The 16,492-nt window shown below is 38.2% G+C and overlaps 1 protein-coding gene across 1 annotated transcript in view; it reads left to right on the top strand.

Annotated features, from left to right (window-relative positions):
* SRBD1 (S1 RNA binding domain 1) overlaps positions 1-5,252 on the top strand; it is a 231,584-nt gene extending 226,332 nt beyond the window's left edge. Inside the window, exons 20-21 of the mRNA XM_036873925.1 lie at positions 862-1,046; positions 4,357-5,252. Of these exons, the coding sequence (XP_036729820.1) occupies positions 862-1,046; positions 4,357-4,646 (475 nt within the window). The 3' untranslated portion in view covers positions 4,647-5,252. The remainder of the gene's footprint in view (positions 1-861; positions 1,047-4,356) is intronic.
* The last annotated feature ends 11,240 nt before the right edge of the window (positions 5,253-16,492 follow it).

Below are 16,492 nucleotides of genomic sequence, written 5' to 3' on the forward strand. Positions count from 1 at the left end.
TAACTTATTACTGAACTCCAAAGCTAAGTAATTGAGAGGCAGCTGTACAAGCAAGGGAAATGGTAAACATAGCAAAGGGAAATTGAGAAAGACAAATGTTTTTATTTTATAAATATTGCAGCTATATAATATGTAAAGAATATAAAGTAATATTCATCTTAAGATTATACAATTGAGGTCTTGCTTGCAATGCTTCCATTTTGGAAGAAAGTTACTTTTTCTTTTTGATAATCCCCTCATATTTTTTCTGTTGACTCTGAATGCTTAATGTACTTGATATTATTTAGTCCATGTGAGGCTTGACTGTTGATGGAATTTGAGAATTATTAGGTTGAGCGTATGCTTGCACAGGTAACGCTGTCATCATGGGTACACAGAAGTAAAGAGCAATGATCTGGCATATGAGTAGAGTGATTTATTTGTCAAAAGCTGGCAATGCTTGTTGGATGTTTTGCCAGATTTTGATAGCATCAATTTATTGTTTGCCTAATAGATAATTTAAATTCAAGTAAGTTTTCCTAACTGAAATTTTGGGAAACATGAAGCAAATATAGGTATCCTTATTTAGAAAATATATATGACACTAAACTCTAATGAACATTGCACTGTAAGACGTTTCTGGTGCTGATTCTGAGCAGGTGATTCATTGGAAAATGGCACAAAAACCTAAAGTTATCCCCTCCCTTTTTTTCCCCAAGACACATCATCTATCATGGCATGGGACACATAGTAGATTTTCAGTAAAGACCAATTGATTCATTGATATATGGATCTGAGATGAATAAGGAGTGACCTGTGTAAGGAGATTGGAAAATAAGTAATATTATTAATAAGTGTTGGGTTTTTTTTTTTCCTCTGCAGGTTTTTATCATTTGTTGGAGGGACACTGTGTGAGATTGGCAAGCCTGAAATCCAACAAAAAATAAATTCATTCCTTGACAGAGAAGGAATAGAGAAAACTGCAGAAAGATTGCAAACTACAGTACACACCTTACAGGTCATCATAGATGGTCTCAGCCAGCCTGAGAGCTTTGACTTTCGAACAGGTAAACAACTGAACTTGAATAACAGCACCTTTCACTTGCATAGCTCACAATAATCCTAAGCCATTGGATTCTCCATTCTCCCATTCTATCCATGAGAAAACTAAAGCGTAGTGACCTTCCTTCAAAGTCATTGCAGCTAGTTAGTATCCAAAGCCGAAGCTAAAAGCCAGGTCTCCAGAACCCTTGTCCCAGGCTTATTTCCCATCACACTAGACTAAGTGCATCATGCATGTGCTGGCATGTGCATGGAGGCACACATTCTTCATGATCCTTTTGTAAACTGTTTTTACCTCATAAGAGTCAGAAGTCCAAGGTAAAGCATTCGATTCACAAACTAAAGTGGATCTTCTCCCTAAATTACAGCCTTCCAAGTTCCTGGATTCTATGTCAATGAACACATTGAACAAATAAGATACTATCTCTCTGTTGATTTTCCTTCTAACTAAAAGTCTCTCAGCTTTCAGCACAGGTAGATGGTGAGGGAAGTATAACAGCCATAGTTGTTGAGAGCAATGACCCGGTGAGAAGGAATTAAGGTATCAAATGACCTACTTCCCAAGGAAATTTGAATAGGAAGCCCTTAGATTTAAATGAATCTGTGCTTGTCTCACACCAGTTTTATGATACCATGTTAGGGCTTGGCTCTTTTCATTCTGGGTCAGGCTGTGTTGAGGCGGTTTCTTTGAAAAGGTTTAAGGGAATTTGTGCTTACCCAGCAAGCTCAATGTACCATTCCCTCAACTTTTGTGTAAGTTTGAAATTAATTTTAAGGTTGGAGAAAAATAAAATGAAACATACAGTAAGACCTATGCCAGAAATGCAGGAGTAGAAGCCTCTGTGTGGTCCATCCAAAGTGAATATTTCAGTAGACAAATCCATCTCCCTTTGCAGGTATTCTTAGGTGTGAATTCCACCTAGGTGTTATCTAGCAGGAATACTAAGTGAGCAGGGGTTTTCAAGCACGGTGGGATTTGAGGGTGCTATGCCTAGAACCACTACATTAGAGGGTTGGCAAATATTCTCTGTACTGGCTTTTCTTGTCCATCTTATTTTTCGGTCTTGGTGTTGATTGCTCCATTATCCCAGTTACACTGTAGACTCAGAGCAAAGATCAATACTCAAATTATATAGTTCAGTTAAACAACCAACAGCTAAGTTGGTCCTTACCTGGTTGAGCAGAAACAGATGCACCTGGGCTCTCAACTGAGCTTACCAGTTACTGCAGTGTTTATCACTGTGACAAGTGAAATTTCAAATAAATCTCTCTGAAACAAACTTTTGCCCTAGAGTAAGTCACAGTTTCCTAGATGTCTGAGAACTTTCGTTTTAATACTAAAAACATCCCCAGGAAGGAAGGCAGACAGTCTTACTTTTGAAGAGGCAGATAGTATTTTGGATGTTTCTGTATTACAGTATTTATGCTACATCTCTTTTCTTTTCTCCATTTTCTCAAAATTATTTCCTTTCTTGCCTCATTCTTTCTTCATACTCATCCTGTCTTCTGTTTTCCCAGTGACATAATCAATTCTATTTTATTAACACTCTGGTTGCTAGTTTCCATAATTGAGTTCATCAGAGGCATCCAGGTGACAGAGGAGTGAATATGTAGCCTTGGCAATCAAAGTGTTAAAGTTTGCCTGGTACATGGAGGATTTCTGATTTCTCAGTGGCCCAGGCTGTCTTCAGAAACATGTTAAGTAGTTCTTGACTCTGATTTTCCATGCAAAATTAAACTAAGCAGCTGATCAGGAACCCTTGGGGAATCTGTAGCAGCTGGACCTCTGTAAGAAAGAAGGGGGAAAAAAAGTTTCTAAGCATAAAAACAATGCCTATGGGGCCTCAGAGACCATCCTACCTCTGACCCTGATCAACAACTTAGTTTCACTTTGCTTTGACACAGTCCTTGCCCAGTGTAATGGCGCATTCAGTGGGTTTTTTGCTTTTGGAATTCACTGCTGCAGCATCAGATGGAATTCTACACAATCAATTCCAGTGTTAACATATTGCTTTTTTATGAAGAAAATGAGATTTCAGGTTTAAAGAGGGTTTTTGTTTTGTTTTAAAGGCAAAAGGTGAATTTTCTAAAAACCTTGATTTCAGTATGGTTGGGCTGGGGGAGGGGAACCAAGAGGTGACCAGTTGTTAATACAAATGTAAAGGATAGCTTCAACAAGTAATCAGGATAAAGGCAACAGCTGTGGAGGAAAAGGAAATGGAATGGGCGGAGGGGAAAATGAGGTCTTAGTAAAAGGAGATTGGAGCATAGAATGTGTTCTTTGTTATTAGAATCAACATTCAGTAATCCTAGGAAAGGGGGCCAAGAGGAGCATGGGTAAATGGGTAAATGGAATCCACAGATAATCCAAAAGCCCCCTTTAAATTGTGAGTTGTAACCTTCTCCACCATAAAACATTTGTTGTTGTTTTTGTTTTGTTTTAACTAAAGCCATAATGATTCCTTGGCCGGCTTTGTGCCTACCTTTGGGTGTGTAGTGTTAATGAACAGAGAAATGTACTGGAGCGAACAAGGGAAGAGGGCTGTAAGGAACTTGAGAACAGAGATCTATGCTTCATTGTCTCTCAAGCACCCAGCAGAGTGCCTGGCCAGGAGGTAATAATAGGGGTTAATAAATGTTGTATGAATTGAATTGAAAGAGGAGAAAGGAGATGAGCTAATCTGGGTTTCTGAGCAATACATAATCAAGAATCCATAAATTTTGATTGGATAAATATATTCAAAGTGGATAGGAATTGATCCTTGAGCTCAAAATTTATGGAGAGAAGTGAGAAGACCATTTAAATTTCATCCACATTTGACTAAACATTTATGTATGTTCTACCCCCTTTAAACAGTTTGAGAATTCAGGTACTGGGGGAAAAACTCCCAATCTTCTATCTCCGAGGGTCTTATTTTCTCAGTGTTTGTGACTTAGCCTTGCATATTCATTTAACAAATATACTTTCTCATCACCTCCTCATAAAGAAGAAAATAAGACTCTCTAATCTAAAATTTTAGTCCTTATGTATAGTGTTAATGTTTACGTGCTAGCAAGATAGAATTTGAGGAGAAGGAAGTGTCTGAGTAAATTTTCTTGAATTGTTTCTACTTGGCACATGCTGTTTCTCCAACTAGGATGCCTTTTCTCTGAAGGCAGGCCTGTATCTTCAGCTCCTTTTACATCCCCCCTCAATGCTTAATACTGGTCTGGGCACACAATCGATACATAGTCCATACTTACTCACTAATCTATGTTGTGTCTAACAGTGCTTTATTATTTACACAAACTGTCTTTTTTCCCCTTTCCTTGTAGATTTCGATAAACCTGATTTCAAGAGAAGCATAGTCTGCTTGGAAGACCTGCAGGTTGGGACAGTTCTTACAGGCAAAGTCGAGAATGCCACCCTGTTTGGAATTTTTGTGGATATAGGAGTGGGGAGATCAGGGCTGATTCCCATACGAAATGTAACAGAAGCAAAACTTTCTAAGACGAAGAAGAGAAGGAGTCTTGGGCTGGGCCCTGGAGAAAGAGTGGAAGTCCAAGTACTCAACATTGACATTCCCCGATCTAGGATTACTCTGGACCTCATTCGGGTGTTGTGAGTGTGCCACTGGTGGCCAAACACTGATTTTTATTCCCTCATTTCTACAGTTTGACAAGGATAAGTCAGATGTTTGTGAGCTCTAGATAGCAGATGAGAAAGAATTCACTTAATATCAGAAGTATTTTCCGAACACTTTCCTTATTATTCCTTCTGGATAAATAGAGAGCTAACGGTTTGATTTCTTTTCCCCTTAAAAAAAGCAACTAATAGACATCTTTATTTGGCTTTATGTAGTAATGATTTTCTGACCAAAATTTTATTTTTTATAACTCATCTTTGACTCCTTTTGCATTTTGTATAATAGATTGTTTCACTTCTACTTGCCAACATGCCTTGCTGGATTTGTATGGAACTATCTTCTTGATTTAAATTGTACAATGTTTCTTGACAGTAGGGCTGGCAGTACTTAATCCTTTCTTTTTATAGATATTTTTAAAAAATCAGGCCTTTTGGACTTGACTCATGATTTTCCTTTGCCAGGCAAACCAGAGATATCCCAATAAAACAGATCCTGATGTGTTCATAACCATCAAGTGAATAGCTCGAACTATTTCTCAGAAGGATATATGTATTATTCCCTACAATAAAATTTTGTGGCTAGTGATCTTGTTTTTGCTATGTTGATTCAGTGAATGATCTAAGAGTCAATCTTGATTAAAGAAGATGTGGCACATATTCATACAACTTTCATATAAGCCAACTAACTGTGCCTTTGGGGAAAAGGGAAGCCTCTATTAATTTGAAGAATGACTTTCTGTTTGACTTATCACAGAAAGGCATATTCTTTCTTAAGCATTAAGATCAAACTCCAGATGGGGATAGAAATGGCCCGCCTAAAGATTCAATACAGATCAGGTGTGAAGGGGCAAGAAAAACAAGTAGATGAAGCCAGACCTCTTAACTCTGTTTTTATTCAGTGGAGATGGTAAATATTAGCATGACCATACAGGGTAAAAATGATTTAAACAGAGCCCACACTGGACGGGTATCTTGTCCATTCTGGCTGCTGTGGTTCATTTCCCTGGTGGAGTCATTTGCATGACTGAATGAGTGCCTGGTTTTCTTCATGTGTAACGAGTGGATGGTTGCTAAAGAGGGTGACCAATCCTGCTTGTTTGCCTGGGACAGTCAGTCCTGGTAAAACACTCATTGTCCTGGCATAATTTTTAATAGTGCCACTTTTTATTTCCAAAGTGCCCCATTTTGGATAATAAATCATATGATCACCTTAATAGTAACAGTCCCTTACAAAGTGGTAAATCGGACTGTGTTTATTGACAGTTCTGACTGGTGGTTTATTTTTCTTGAAATATGCAGCCGTCCAACCAGTATACATAGATATTTTTAATAAGTGGGTTCCTTAAAAGTTGTATAACTCAACTCCTGTTTGCCTGATGATTTCATTTCTGAAATGCTTTTTCTCTCCTACTGGTCTTCAACTGACAACGGATCTTAATGTTGTAACTTTAAGTTGACCTTCCCGTTCACTCCTCTCAGTTCCTAGTTTGTAGATCAGTGACGAGTGATATGCACCTGAAGAGTTTTATTCTGAAACATGCAATGTAATTTCAAGCAAATGCTTTTTTTAAAAATTGAGGTATAATTGGCATGTGACATTATATTATTTTCAGGTATTCAACATAATGATCTGATATTTGTATATATTGCGAAATGATCACCACAAGGAGTCTGGTTAACATCCACCACCATACATAGTCAGACAAATGCTTTGGGGGAAAAGGCCTTCTTCCTGGGCACTTTGAATACAGGAACAGAGCAGTCGACAGTATGAAGCAGCTCTGTTGACCTGGTAGCTAAACCCTTGGGGACACAAGGAGGACTTGATATTTCACTGGGTTGCATGATTTGTCCTGTTCAGCCCAAACATGGTGGTGCTCTGTAAGGTGTAGGCTGGGTGAAGAGAGGCACATCTCACTTATCTTGTAACCCCAGAACGCAGCATGGTGCTTGGTGGTCCGTACATTCAACTAGTTCTAGTCCCTATTCTACCAATAATCTACAGTGTGCCTTTGAGCTGGTACCTCTGCTTCTCTGGGCCTTCATTTCCCAAGTTTAAAATGGGGATGATGATAAAAAAAGCATTCATTTTTCCAGATTGTGTTAGTGGTCTCCTTTGTGCCAGGCATTGTGCTAAACACTGACCATACAATTATGATAGAGAAATAGAGATTATCCCTGCCCTTATGGAGCTTGAAGTTTATTGAGGAAGAAAGAATCATTAATCAAAAAATCATATAAAAGTATAAAATTACAAGCATGATAAGCAATATAATGGTGACAGCATATAATAGATGGATTGACCTTTTCAGAAAAGTCAGAAAATGTTTCATTGGGGTTTAACTGAGATATGAAAAAATGACCGGAATTTAACTGGAACACATGTTTTATTGACCTTAACAAGAGTTTTTTCTGATAAATGGTGGAGGTGAGAGCCTCATTGGAGTGGGTTTAAGAGAGAGTAAGAGGAGTTAGATTGGAAATACTGAATATAGGTAATTTTTTCAGGGAGTTGTGCTGTAAAGGAAAAAGAGAAATAAAAGAGTGGCTGGAAGGGGGAAATGGAGTCCAGGGAGAGTTTTTGTATTTATTTTAAAGACAGAAGAAATAATAATATATGCAAATGGAAAGGATCCAGGAAAATTTGATACAGGAGACAAAGAGGAGAATTACCGGAATGAGATCACTGAGTGGAGGAGATTGGATAGAATCTAGTGCACAAGTGATTGGTCTAAGAGAGGGATACAAAGAGTTCATCCATATTAAAAGAGAGAAGATTGAATATGTGGGCACAGATGCAGGAAGGAAGATAGATGATGGGTGCTCATGGAAGGTCTCTTTGTATTGCCTCTATTTTTCTTATTGAAATATAAAAGAAGACTGAGACCGAAGATCAGAGCAAAAAGGAGTTGAAAGTTCGAGAAGAAAAGAAAAGGTAAGAAAAAAGTGAAAAACCTAGGGAAACAGAGTATGATTTCCAGGCCGTGTTAAATGTTCTACCAGGTTAGTGATCAATTGAATGTAAGATCACTCAGCTTGGTTATATATTTCTTCATCCACATCAACTGTGTGGTACAGGTCCAGATTAGATGGAGAGATAGAGCTAATAAGGTTTGGGAGTTTGCCAAGTGAATACAATAGAAAGAAGGGCAAGGAAGTTGAAGGCATGTGAACAATGAAATTACTGAACGTGGAATTTAAGCCCAATAAGAAAAGTAAGAATATGAGGGGAGGGTGAGGAGCAGTGAGAAAGAATAGGATTGATGGATTTTAGGTCCTGATGGAGCAATTGTTATAGTGGGAATAATAGAGGGTATAATGGATGGGAAAGAGTGGTTGTCAAAAGTTGGATGCTTATTAACTCTGAAATTACAGTTTTGGGAGTGGTTTTGTAACAATGGGTAGGGCATGGTAGGGGCACAAGGATAAGCTCATTAGAGAAGAGGAAGTGAAAGAACTGAGAATTCAGGATTATCTATATGTGCAAGGATTTTTGGAGACTGTCGCAGTAATGCAGATATAAAGTAATGGTGACTTGGACCAGAATGTTAGTGTTAGAAAAGGTGAGAAGTGGGATTCTGGATACAGTTCAAAGGTAAAGGTATAGTCAAACAGGGTTTCCTGGTGTATTGGATGTAAGATGTGAGACACACAGGAGTCTAGGATGGTTTTTGACCTAAGGAACCAGAAGGATGAAATTGTTACCTACTAAGATAGGAGGGAAGTTTTGGTGAAGAAGTTCATTTTGGACAGGTTAAATTTGAGATATTCATTAGACGTCTGAGTGGAAATGACAGGTAGACAGTTGACTATTTCAGTCTGAAGTTCAGGAGAGAAGGCTGGGCTGGAGACGTAAATTGGTAGTCAGCAGCGTATAACTGTACTTACAGCCATGAGACTGTTTAAGATCACCAATGGAATGAGCAGAAATAATACGGAGCAGAGAGAGATCCAAGAGCTGGGTTGTTGGAAATCTAAGGCACTCAGCTATAAATTCTTTGACCATCTCTGTAGGGGCAGGAATTTTGTCTTGTTGTGGCACAGTCTCCTAGATGTATATTCAGAATTCTCCCCTTCTTCCTTACTAAGGGAATTCTCATTTGAAGGGAGCAATAATGTGACTAGTGGATGTGGATGTGGCCATGTGATATAGCTCTGGCTAGAGAGTGTAGGCAAAAGCCATGGGGAGGTTCTAGGAAGGCTAGAAAGAGTTGGGGGGTCAGGCTCAACTATTATGCTTTTCTTATCCTTTGCCCTGGCCCTCCTTCCTGCTTGGAGTGCACATAGAATGTGGAAGTGCTAGAGGGCAAACAGTGCATCTCCAGCACTAGATAGCAACTGCTGAACAGAAAGACAGAAAGTTCCTGAATCCATCTTGGCATTGTGGAGGCACTAAAGCAGCCTTGTGCTAACTGCCTACTCTGGACTTCACACTATGTGAGAAAAACAAGAGCTTCATATATTCATTTCAGCTACTGGGGGCGAACGGAGGTTTACAGAAAAATGTATTCCCTGATATACATTTGTGCTGTACCCTACCCCCTCTACATATAAAAATGCCTGGCATGTGATAGGTACTCACCGAATGTTGATTGATTGGATGAATAAATAGCTAATAAAGGAGTTCAATAAAATGGTTAAATATAAAATAAGTGTTCAGAAAAATCCAGTTTTCCTTAATCACGTTAGACGATATGATGGAATAAATGGTTCCTATATATTACAACACCACACTATAAAATATGTAAAATAGGGCTTCCCTGGTGACGCAGTGGTTAAGAATCCGCCTGCCAATGCAGGGGACACGGGTTCGAGCCCTGGTCCGGGAGGATCCCACATGCCGCGGAGCAACTAAGCCCGTGCACCACAACTACTGAGCCTGCGCTCTAGAGCCTGTGAGCCACAACTACTGAGCCTGTGTGCCACAACTACTGAAGCCCACGAGCCTAGAGCCCGTGCTCCGCAACAAGAGAAGCCACCACAATGAGATGCCCGCGCACCGCAACGAAGACCCAATGCAGCCAAAAATTAATTGATTGATTGATTGATTTAAAAATCTAAAAATAATCTAATAAGCAATGTGCAAGATTAATATGAAGAAAAATTATAAAACTTTACTATTGAATATGAAATAAAAGCAGAATATGTTAAAGTATACTGTGTTCCTGGACTGGAAGACATGATATTGTAGAAAGATCAGTCCTCCAAAAATTATCATATCTAGATAGATAGATAGATATGGATAGATAGATATAGATGTAGGTGTATCTACTTTTGCCAAAATTTCAATCATCGTTTCAATCAACTTTGCTTTTTGTTTGTATGTTTGTTTGTTTATTTAAACTTAAATTAAAAATTAAAGTTATTTGGAAGAGTGTGAAAAAGGTCAAATCAATATCTTAAAGGAATAATTGAGGTGGATGATATGGGGGAATTTGTCCTGTAAGATATTAAAGTATACACAAAAGCTTCTATCATTTAAATAGTGTCGTACTAGCACAGGAATAGATAAACAGAAGAGTGGAATAAGCAGAGAATTTTAAATCAATGGGAATTTAATATATGTTAAAAATGGTATTCCAGATTGGGGCAAAATCATATTGCCACACTAACACAAAAATTAGTTCCAGATGAATTAAACATAAGTAAAATTTTAAAAGAACTACAAACAAACATAGAAGGGCTTTGAGAACTGACTAAATAGCCATGTTTTTGGCACACAAGAAAAAATAGAGGAAACATGGGCCTATAGACCTAAAAGTTCCATTCAGAAGACATTTGTTGGACACCTCCTATGAGACCCTGTGCCAGGTGCTGGGGATGAAAGATGAATATGGTATCTTGGTGATGTCTGTAGCCTAGAGGAGTTAGAATTTAAGCTGCAGCAAAGAATATCTTAAGTTAAATATCATGGGCATTTTGGAGTTAAACCTGGCTGCTATCTACTTCAGAATGTAGTGTCATCCCATCTCATCTGAAGCCACAAGACCCTTTTGGAATGCTTGGTTTTGGATTAATGGAGTGCTTATGTTGAGGGTGTCTATACATCTAACCCTGACCTCAGAGTTAGCACTTGTGTTAAAATTGGAGATGGAAAGAAAGGACAGGATGGAAAAACCAAAAATATATTTAGTTGATCTTTTTATTTTGGCTTCCTGCCTAAAATCAGTTATAATGAGTTTGGATTTAAATAACAGATCATGGAGAACTCCTGAATGACTGGGCTCATTGCCAAAGCAGTCCGTTCCACAGGAAGAAAGATATAGATTTCTTCCCACTCACTCATTTTACATGGTGAGGAGGATTCTGTGCATGATGGCTGCATTTATTATTTAGAGGGAGAGTGGGATAAGCAGACTCTTGTCCTGTCAGTACTAAAAATTACCTTTTTAGAAATTAATTTAAAAACCACCCCCAGAAAAGATTTGCTATTCTCTTACCTCATATCAAGAATCTAAACAAGGATTGCAGTATCCCCCCACTAAATATTTTTTAAAGAAAAAAGTCTAACTCTGAAGAAAGAAAATAAATTATTAATCTAAATACTACAGGGAAACCTCTCAGGTAGCAGAGAATTTGTCACAACTATATATAGCTCATCTAATGTGACAGGTCTGAAATGTTATGTAGCTCAATCCTACAGAAAAATCTAAAGTTAAAGATACAGTGGTAAAGGGAGAGATGGGGTGAGGGAGGGGAGAAAAAAGCATTGGAATAGCGCAACTTTGTTTTGTCTCAAGTTTCAAGTCTTGTTTTATCCAAGCAATTAGGCCAAGTATAAGTCTCCAGATTTGTTGCAGTATTTTTTTTGCAAAAGCAGTCAGGTAACGGAAGAATGACAGCCTGCTACTGAAAGCGGCCCACGTCTGACAAACTTTCCACCTCCTATGACCAGGTCTACAATAACATGGGAAATTTCCTCAAGGGAGCAAGACTTTGGTTGCCTTTCTCCCATCCCAGTGGCTGGTTCTTTGATCATTTGACATCCGCCCGTCTCCTTCCCAGGTTTAAGTCTCTTGGCAATGAAAGAGAAGGTGGCACCAGTGAAAGTCAAACCTAACGCTTGTTCAGATTCTTTGCTTCACAGGGTTAAAATGATTCCATGGAGCTAAAACTCAAAAGGCCAATTGAGTCAAATTTGGTATAATTTGCTACTTCAATAACCAAAACAACTAAGTAAGATATACTGTCACTTTACCTGTAGTAACACCCACAAGAAACATCTGAAGTTATTTTTGGTCATTTTATTATAAATATATATATATATTTTTTTCCTGATTGAAAATACATATATTATAAAAAGTATAAATAATGAAATATAAAAGTTGGAAAAGTCCCTTGTCATTTGAGAAGTAGTCACCTTTTATAATTTATGTATATCCTCAACCTTTTTCTATATATACACTCCTTCATATATGAAGATTTTTTTAAAAATCAGGGTCAGATTATATATATATATATATTTTGTTTTTTACAATATGGCATGCACATCTTGCCATATCAGTACCCCCATATCTACCTTAATGTGTTCCATGATAAGTGTATGAACCACTGCAAACAGTGCTTCCTATGGAGTTTCTGGCTGAGGAGGAGGCGAGTGAATCTGGGAGCCTCATAAACAGGTCCAGTACAGCCTCTGGAGCACTAGGACTGCGATTCCTCCAAACTAACTTAGCTTACATGATTCACTACCTCATGAACTCACCGTCTCCCTCTTTTCCCCCTCTTATCCCTTGCTGCTATCCGGTACTTGTGGAACTCAACTCTAACCCAGGCTCCCCAACCAGCTCTCAAGCAAGCCAGCCCCAGAACCTCCCCAGCCCTGGCTTCACAATTTATAGCAGCACCAGGTAACCTAGGTGCTAAAAAAAACCTGTTTCTTCATTGTTTACAAGCTTCCCTTAGATTACTTCCCTCTCACCTAGATCTCTAAGAACACTGAGCAGAGGCCACAGATCCATTCAAGAAAAAATTAGGAATTCAGAGCAGTGGGGATATCTCTCTGCCTCATGGAGAGTTTGGCTCCTGTGTGATTGATACTGGAAGCTGTTGGAGTTGAAAATGGATGTGAGTCAGGGACCAAGAAAACTAAAACTGACAATTAATTGGCCCTTAACCCATCACATCTTTTAAAGAGGAAAACATACCCTTGATGCCCCACCCCATCCCCAAGATAAAAACATCAAAAACCATAGGAGAGGATATGCAAAACCAGACTGTGTATGTCTAATTTGACAAGGGTTATTTAAAAATAAATTGCTCAAGGCAAAGCACAGATGAAGAGTTCCTTTGGGCTTTGGCCAAGTCTTCACTAATAAAAGCTGCTGGCCCCAGTGAATAGAGCCAGGACCAAGGAAAATAGTCTGCAATCGAAAATTTGTCTCGGGAAACTTCACCTTGCTCTTTTTTGGGTTTTGGTTTTGGTAACAGCTTAATTGAAATATAATTCACCATTTAAAGGGTACAAATCAATGATTTTGAGTATATTCACAGAATTCTGCAACCATCACCACAATAAATTTTAGAATTTATTTTCATTACCCCAAGAAGAAACCCTGTACCCATTAGTAGTTGCTCCACACCTTCAGCACTAGGCAGCCACTGATCTACTTTCTGTCTGTATGGATTTGCCGCTTCTGGACATTTCATGTAATTGGGATAATATAATATGTGGTCTTTTGTGACTGGCTTCTTTCACCTAGGATACTGTTTTCAAAGTTCATCCATGTTGTAGCATGCATCAGTACTTCATTTTTTTTTTTTTAACATCTTTATTGGAGTATAATTGCTTTACAATGTTGTGTTAGTTTCTGCTTTATAACAAAGTGAATCAGCTAAACGTTTACATATATCCCCATATCCCCTCCCTCTTGCGCCTCCCTCCCACCCTCCCTATCCCACCCCTCTAGGTGGTCACAAAGCACCGAGCTGATGTCCCTGTGCTATGTGGCTGCTTCCCACTAGCTATCTATTTTACACTTGGTAGTGTATATATGTCAATGTTACTCTCTCACTTAGTCCCAACTTACCCTTCCCCCTCCCCGTGTCCTCAAGTCCATTCTCTACTTCTGCGTCTTTATTCCTGTCCTACCCCTAGGTTCTTCAGAACCATTTTTTTTTCTTAGATTCCATATATATGTGTTAGCATACGGTATTTGTTTTTCTCTTTCTGACTTACTTCACTCTGTATGACAGACTCTAGGTCCATCCATCTCACTACAAATAACTCAATTTTGTTTCTTTTTATGACTGAGTAATATTCCATTGTATATACGTGCCACATCTTCTTTATCCATTCATCTGTCAGTGGACACTTAGGTTCCTTCCATGTCCTGGCTATTGTAAATAGTGCTGCAGTGAACATTGTGGTACATATCTCTTTTTTAATTATAGTTTTCTCAGGGTATATGCCCAGTATTGGGATTGCTGGGTCATATGGTAGTTCTATTTTTAATTTTTTAAGGAACGTTCATACTGTTCTCCATAGTGGCTGTATCAATTTACATTCCCACCAACAGTATAAGACGGTTCCCTTTTCTCCACACCCTCTCCAGCATTTATTGTCTGTAGATTTTTGTGATGGCCATTCTGACTGTTGTGAGGTGATAACTCATTGTAGTTTTGATTTGCATTTCTCTAATGATTAGTGATGTTGAGCATCCTTTCACGTCATTGTTGGCAATCTGTATATCTTTAGAGAAATGTCTATTTAGGTCTTCTGCCCATTTTTAGATTGGGTTGTTTGTTTTTTTGATATTGAGCTGCATGAGCTGTTTGCATATTTTGGAGATTAATCCTTTGTCAGTTGCTTCGCTTGCAAATATTTTCTCCCATTCTGAGGGTTGTCTTTTGTCTTGTTTATGGTTTCCTTTGCTGTGCAAAAGCTTTTAGGTTTCATTAGGTCCCATTTGTTTATTTTTGTTTTTATTTCCATTTCTCTAGGAGGTGGTTCAAAAGGATCTTGCTGTGATTTATGTCATAGAGTGTTCTGCCTATGTTTTCCTCTAAGAGTTTTATAGTGTCTGACCTTACATTTAGGTCTTTAATCCATTTGGAGTTTATTTTTGTGTATGGGGTTAAGAAGTGTTCTAATTTCATTCTTTTCCATGTAGCTCTCCAGTTTTCCCAGCACCACTTATTGAAGAGGCTGTCTTTTCTCCATTGTATATTCTTGCCTCCTTTATCAAAGATAAGGTGACCATATGTGCGTGGGTATATCTCTGGGCTTTCTATCCTGTTCCATTGACCTATATTTCTGTTTTTATGCCAGTACCATACTGTCTTGATTACTGTAGCTTTGTAGTATAGTCTAAGGTCAGGGAGCCTGATTCCTCCAGCTCTGTTTTTCTTTCTCAAGATTGCTTTGGCTATTCGGAGTCTTTTATGTTTCCATACAAATTGTGAAATTTTTTGTTCTAGTTCTGTGAAAAATGCCATTGGTAGTTTGATATGGATTGCCTTGAATCTGTAGATTGCTTTGGATAGTATAGTCATTTTCACCATGTTGATTCTTCCAATCCAAGAACATGGTATATCTCTCCATCTGTTTGTATCATCTTTAATTTCTTTCATCAGTGCCTTATAGTTTTGTGCATACAGGTCTTTTGTCTCCTTAGGTAGGTTTATTCCTAGATATTTTATTCTTTTTGTTGCAGTGGTAAATGGGAGTGTTTCCTTAATTCCTCTTTCAGACTTTTCATCATTAGTGCATAGGAATGCAAGAGCTTTCTGTGCATTAATTTTGTATCCTGCTACTTTACCAAATTCGTTGATTAGCTCTAGTAGTTTTCTGGTAGCATCTTTAGGATTCTCTATGTATAGTATCATGTCATCTGCAAATAGTGACAGCTTTACTTCTTTTGTGATTTGGATTCCTTTTATTTCTTTTTCTTCTCTGATTGCCATGGCTAAAACTTCCAAAACTATGTTGAATAATAGTGGGCAACCTTGTCTTGTTCCTGATCTTAGAGGAAATGGTTTCAGATTTTCACCATTGAGAATGATGTTGGCTGTGGGTTTGTCATATATGGCCTTTATTATGTTGAGGGAGGTTCCCTCTATGCCTACTTTTTGGAGAGTTTTTATCACAAATGGGTGTTGAATTTTGTCAAAAGCTTTTTCTGCATCTATTGAGATGATCATATGGTTTCTATCCTTCAATTTGTTAATATCGTGTATCACATTGATTGATTTTTGTATATTGAAGAATCCTTGCATTCCTGGAATAAACCCCAGTTGATCATGGTGTGTGATCCATTTAATGTGCTGTTGGATTCTGTTTGCTAGTATTTTGTTGAGGATTTTTGCATCAATGTTCATCAGTGACATTGGCCCGTAGTTTTCTTTTTTTGTGACATCTTTGTCTGGTTTCAGTATCAGGGTGATGGTGGCCTCGTAGAATGAGTTTGGGAGTGTTCCTCCCTCTTCCATATTGTGGAAGAGTTTGAGAAAGATAGGTGTTAGCTTTTCTCTAAATGTTTGATAGAATTCGCCTGTGAAGCCATCTGGTCCTGGGCTTTTGTTTGTTGGAAGATTTTTCATCACAGTTTCAATACCATTGCTTGTGATTGGTCTGTTTATATTTTCAATTTCTTCCGGGTTCAGTCTTGGAAGGTTGTGCTTTTCTAAGAATTTGTCCATTTCTTCCAGGTTGTCCATTTTATTGGCATATAGTTGCTTATAGTAATCTCTCATGATCCTTTGTATTTCTGCAGTGTCAGTTGTAACTTCTTTTTCATTTCTAATTCTGTTGATTTGAGTCTTCTCCCTTTTTTTTTTTTTTTTTTGATGAGTCTGGCTAAGGGTTTATCAATTTTGTTTATCCTC

The sequence above is a fragment of the Balaenoptera musculus genome, chromosome 13, assembly GCF_009873245.2.
Source record: "Balaenoptera musculus isolate JJ_BM4_2016_0621 chromosome 13, mBalMus1.pri.v3, whole genome shotgun sequence".
Taxonomy (NCBI): domain Eukaryota; kingdom Metazoa; phylum Chordata; class Mammalia; order Artiodactyla; family Balaenopteridae; genus Balaenoptera; species Balaenoptera musculus.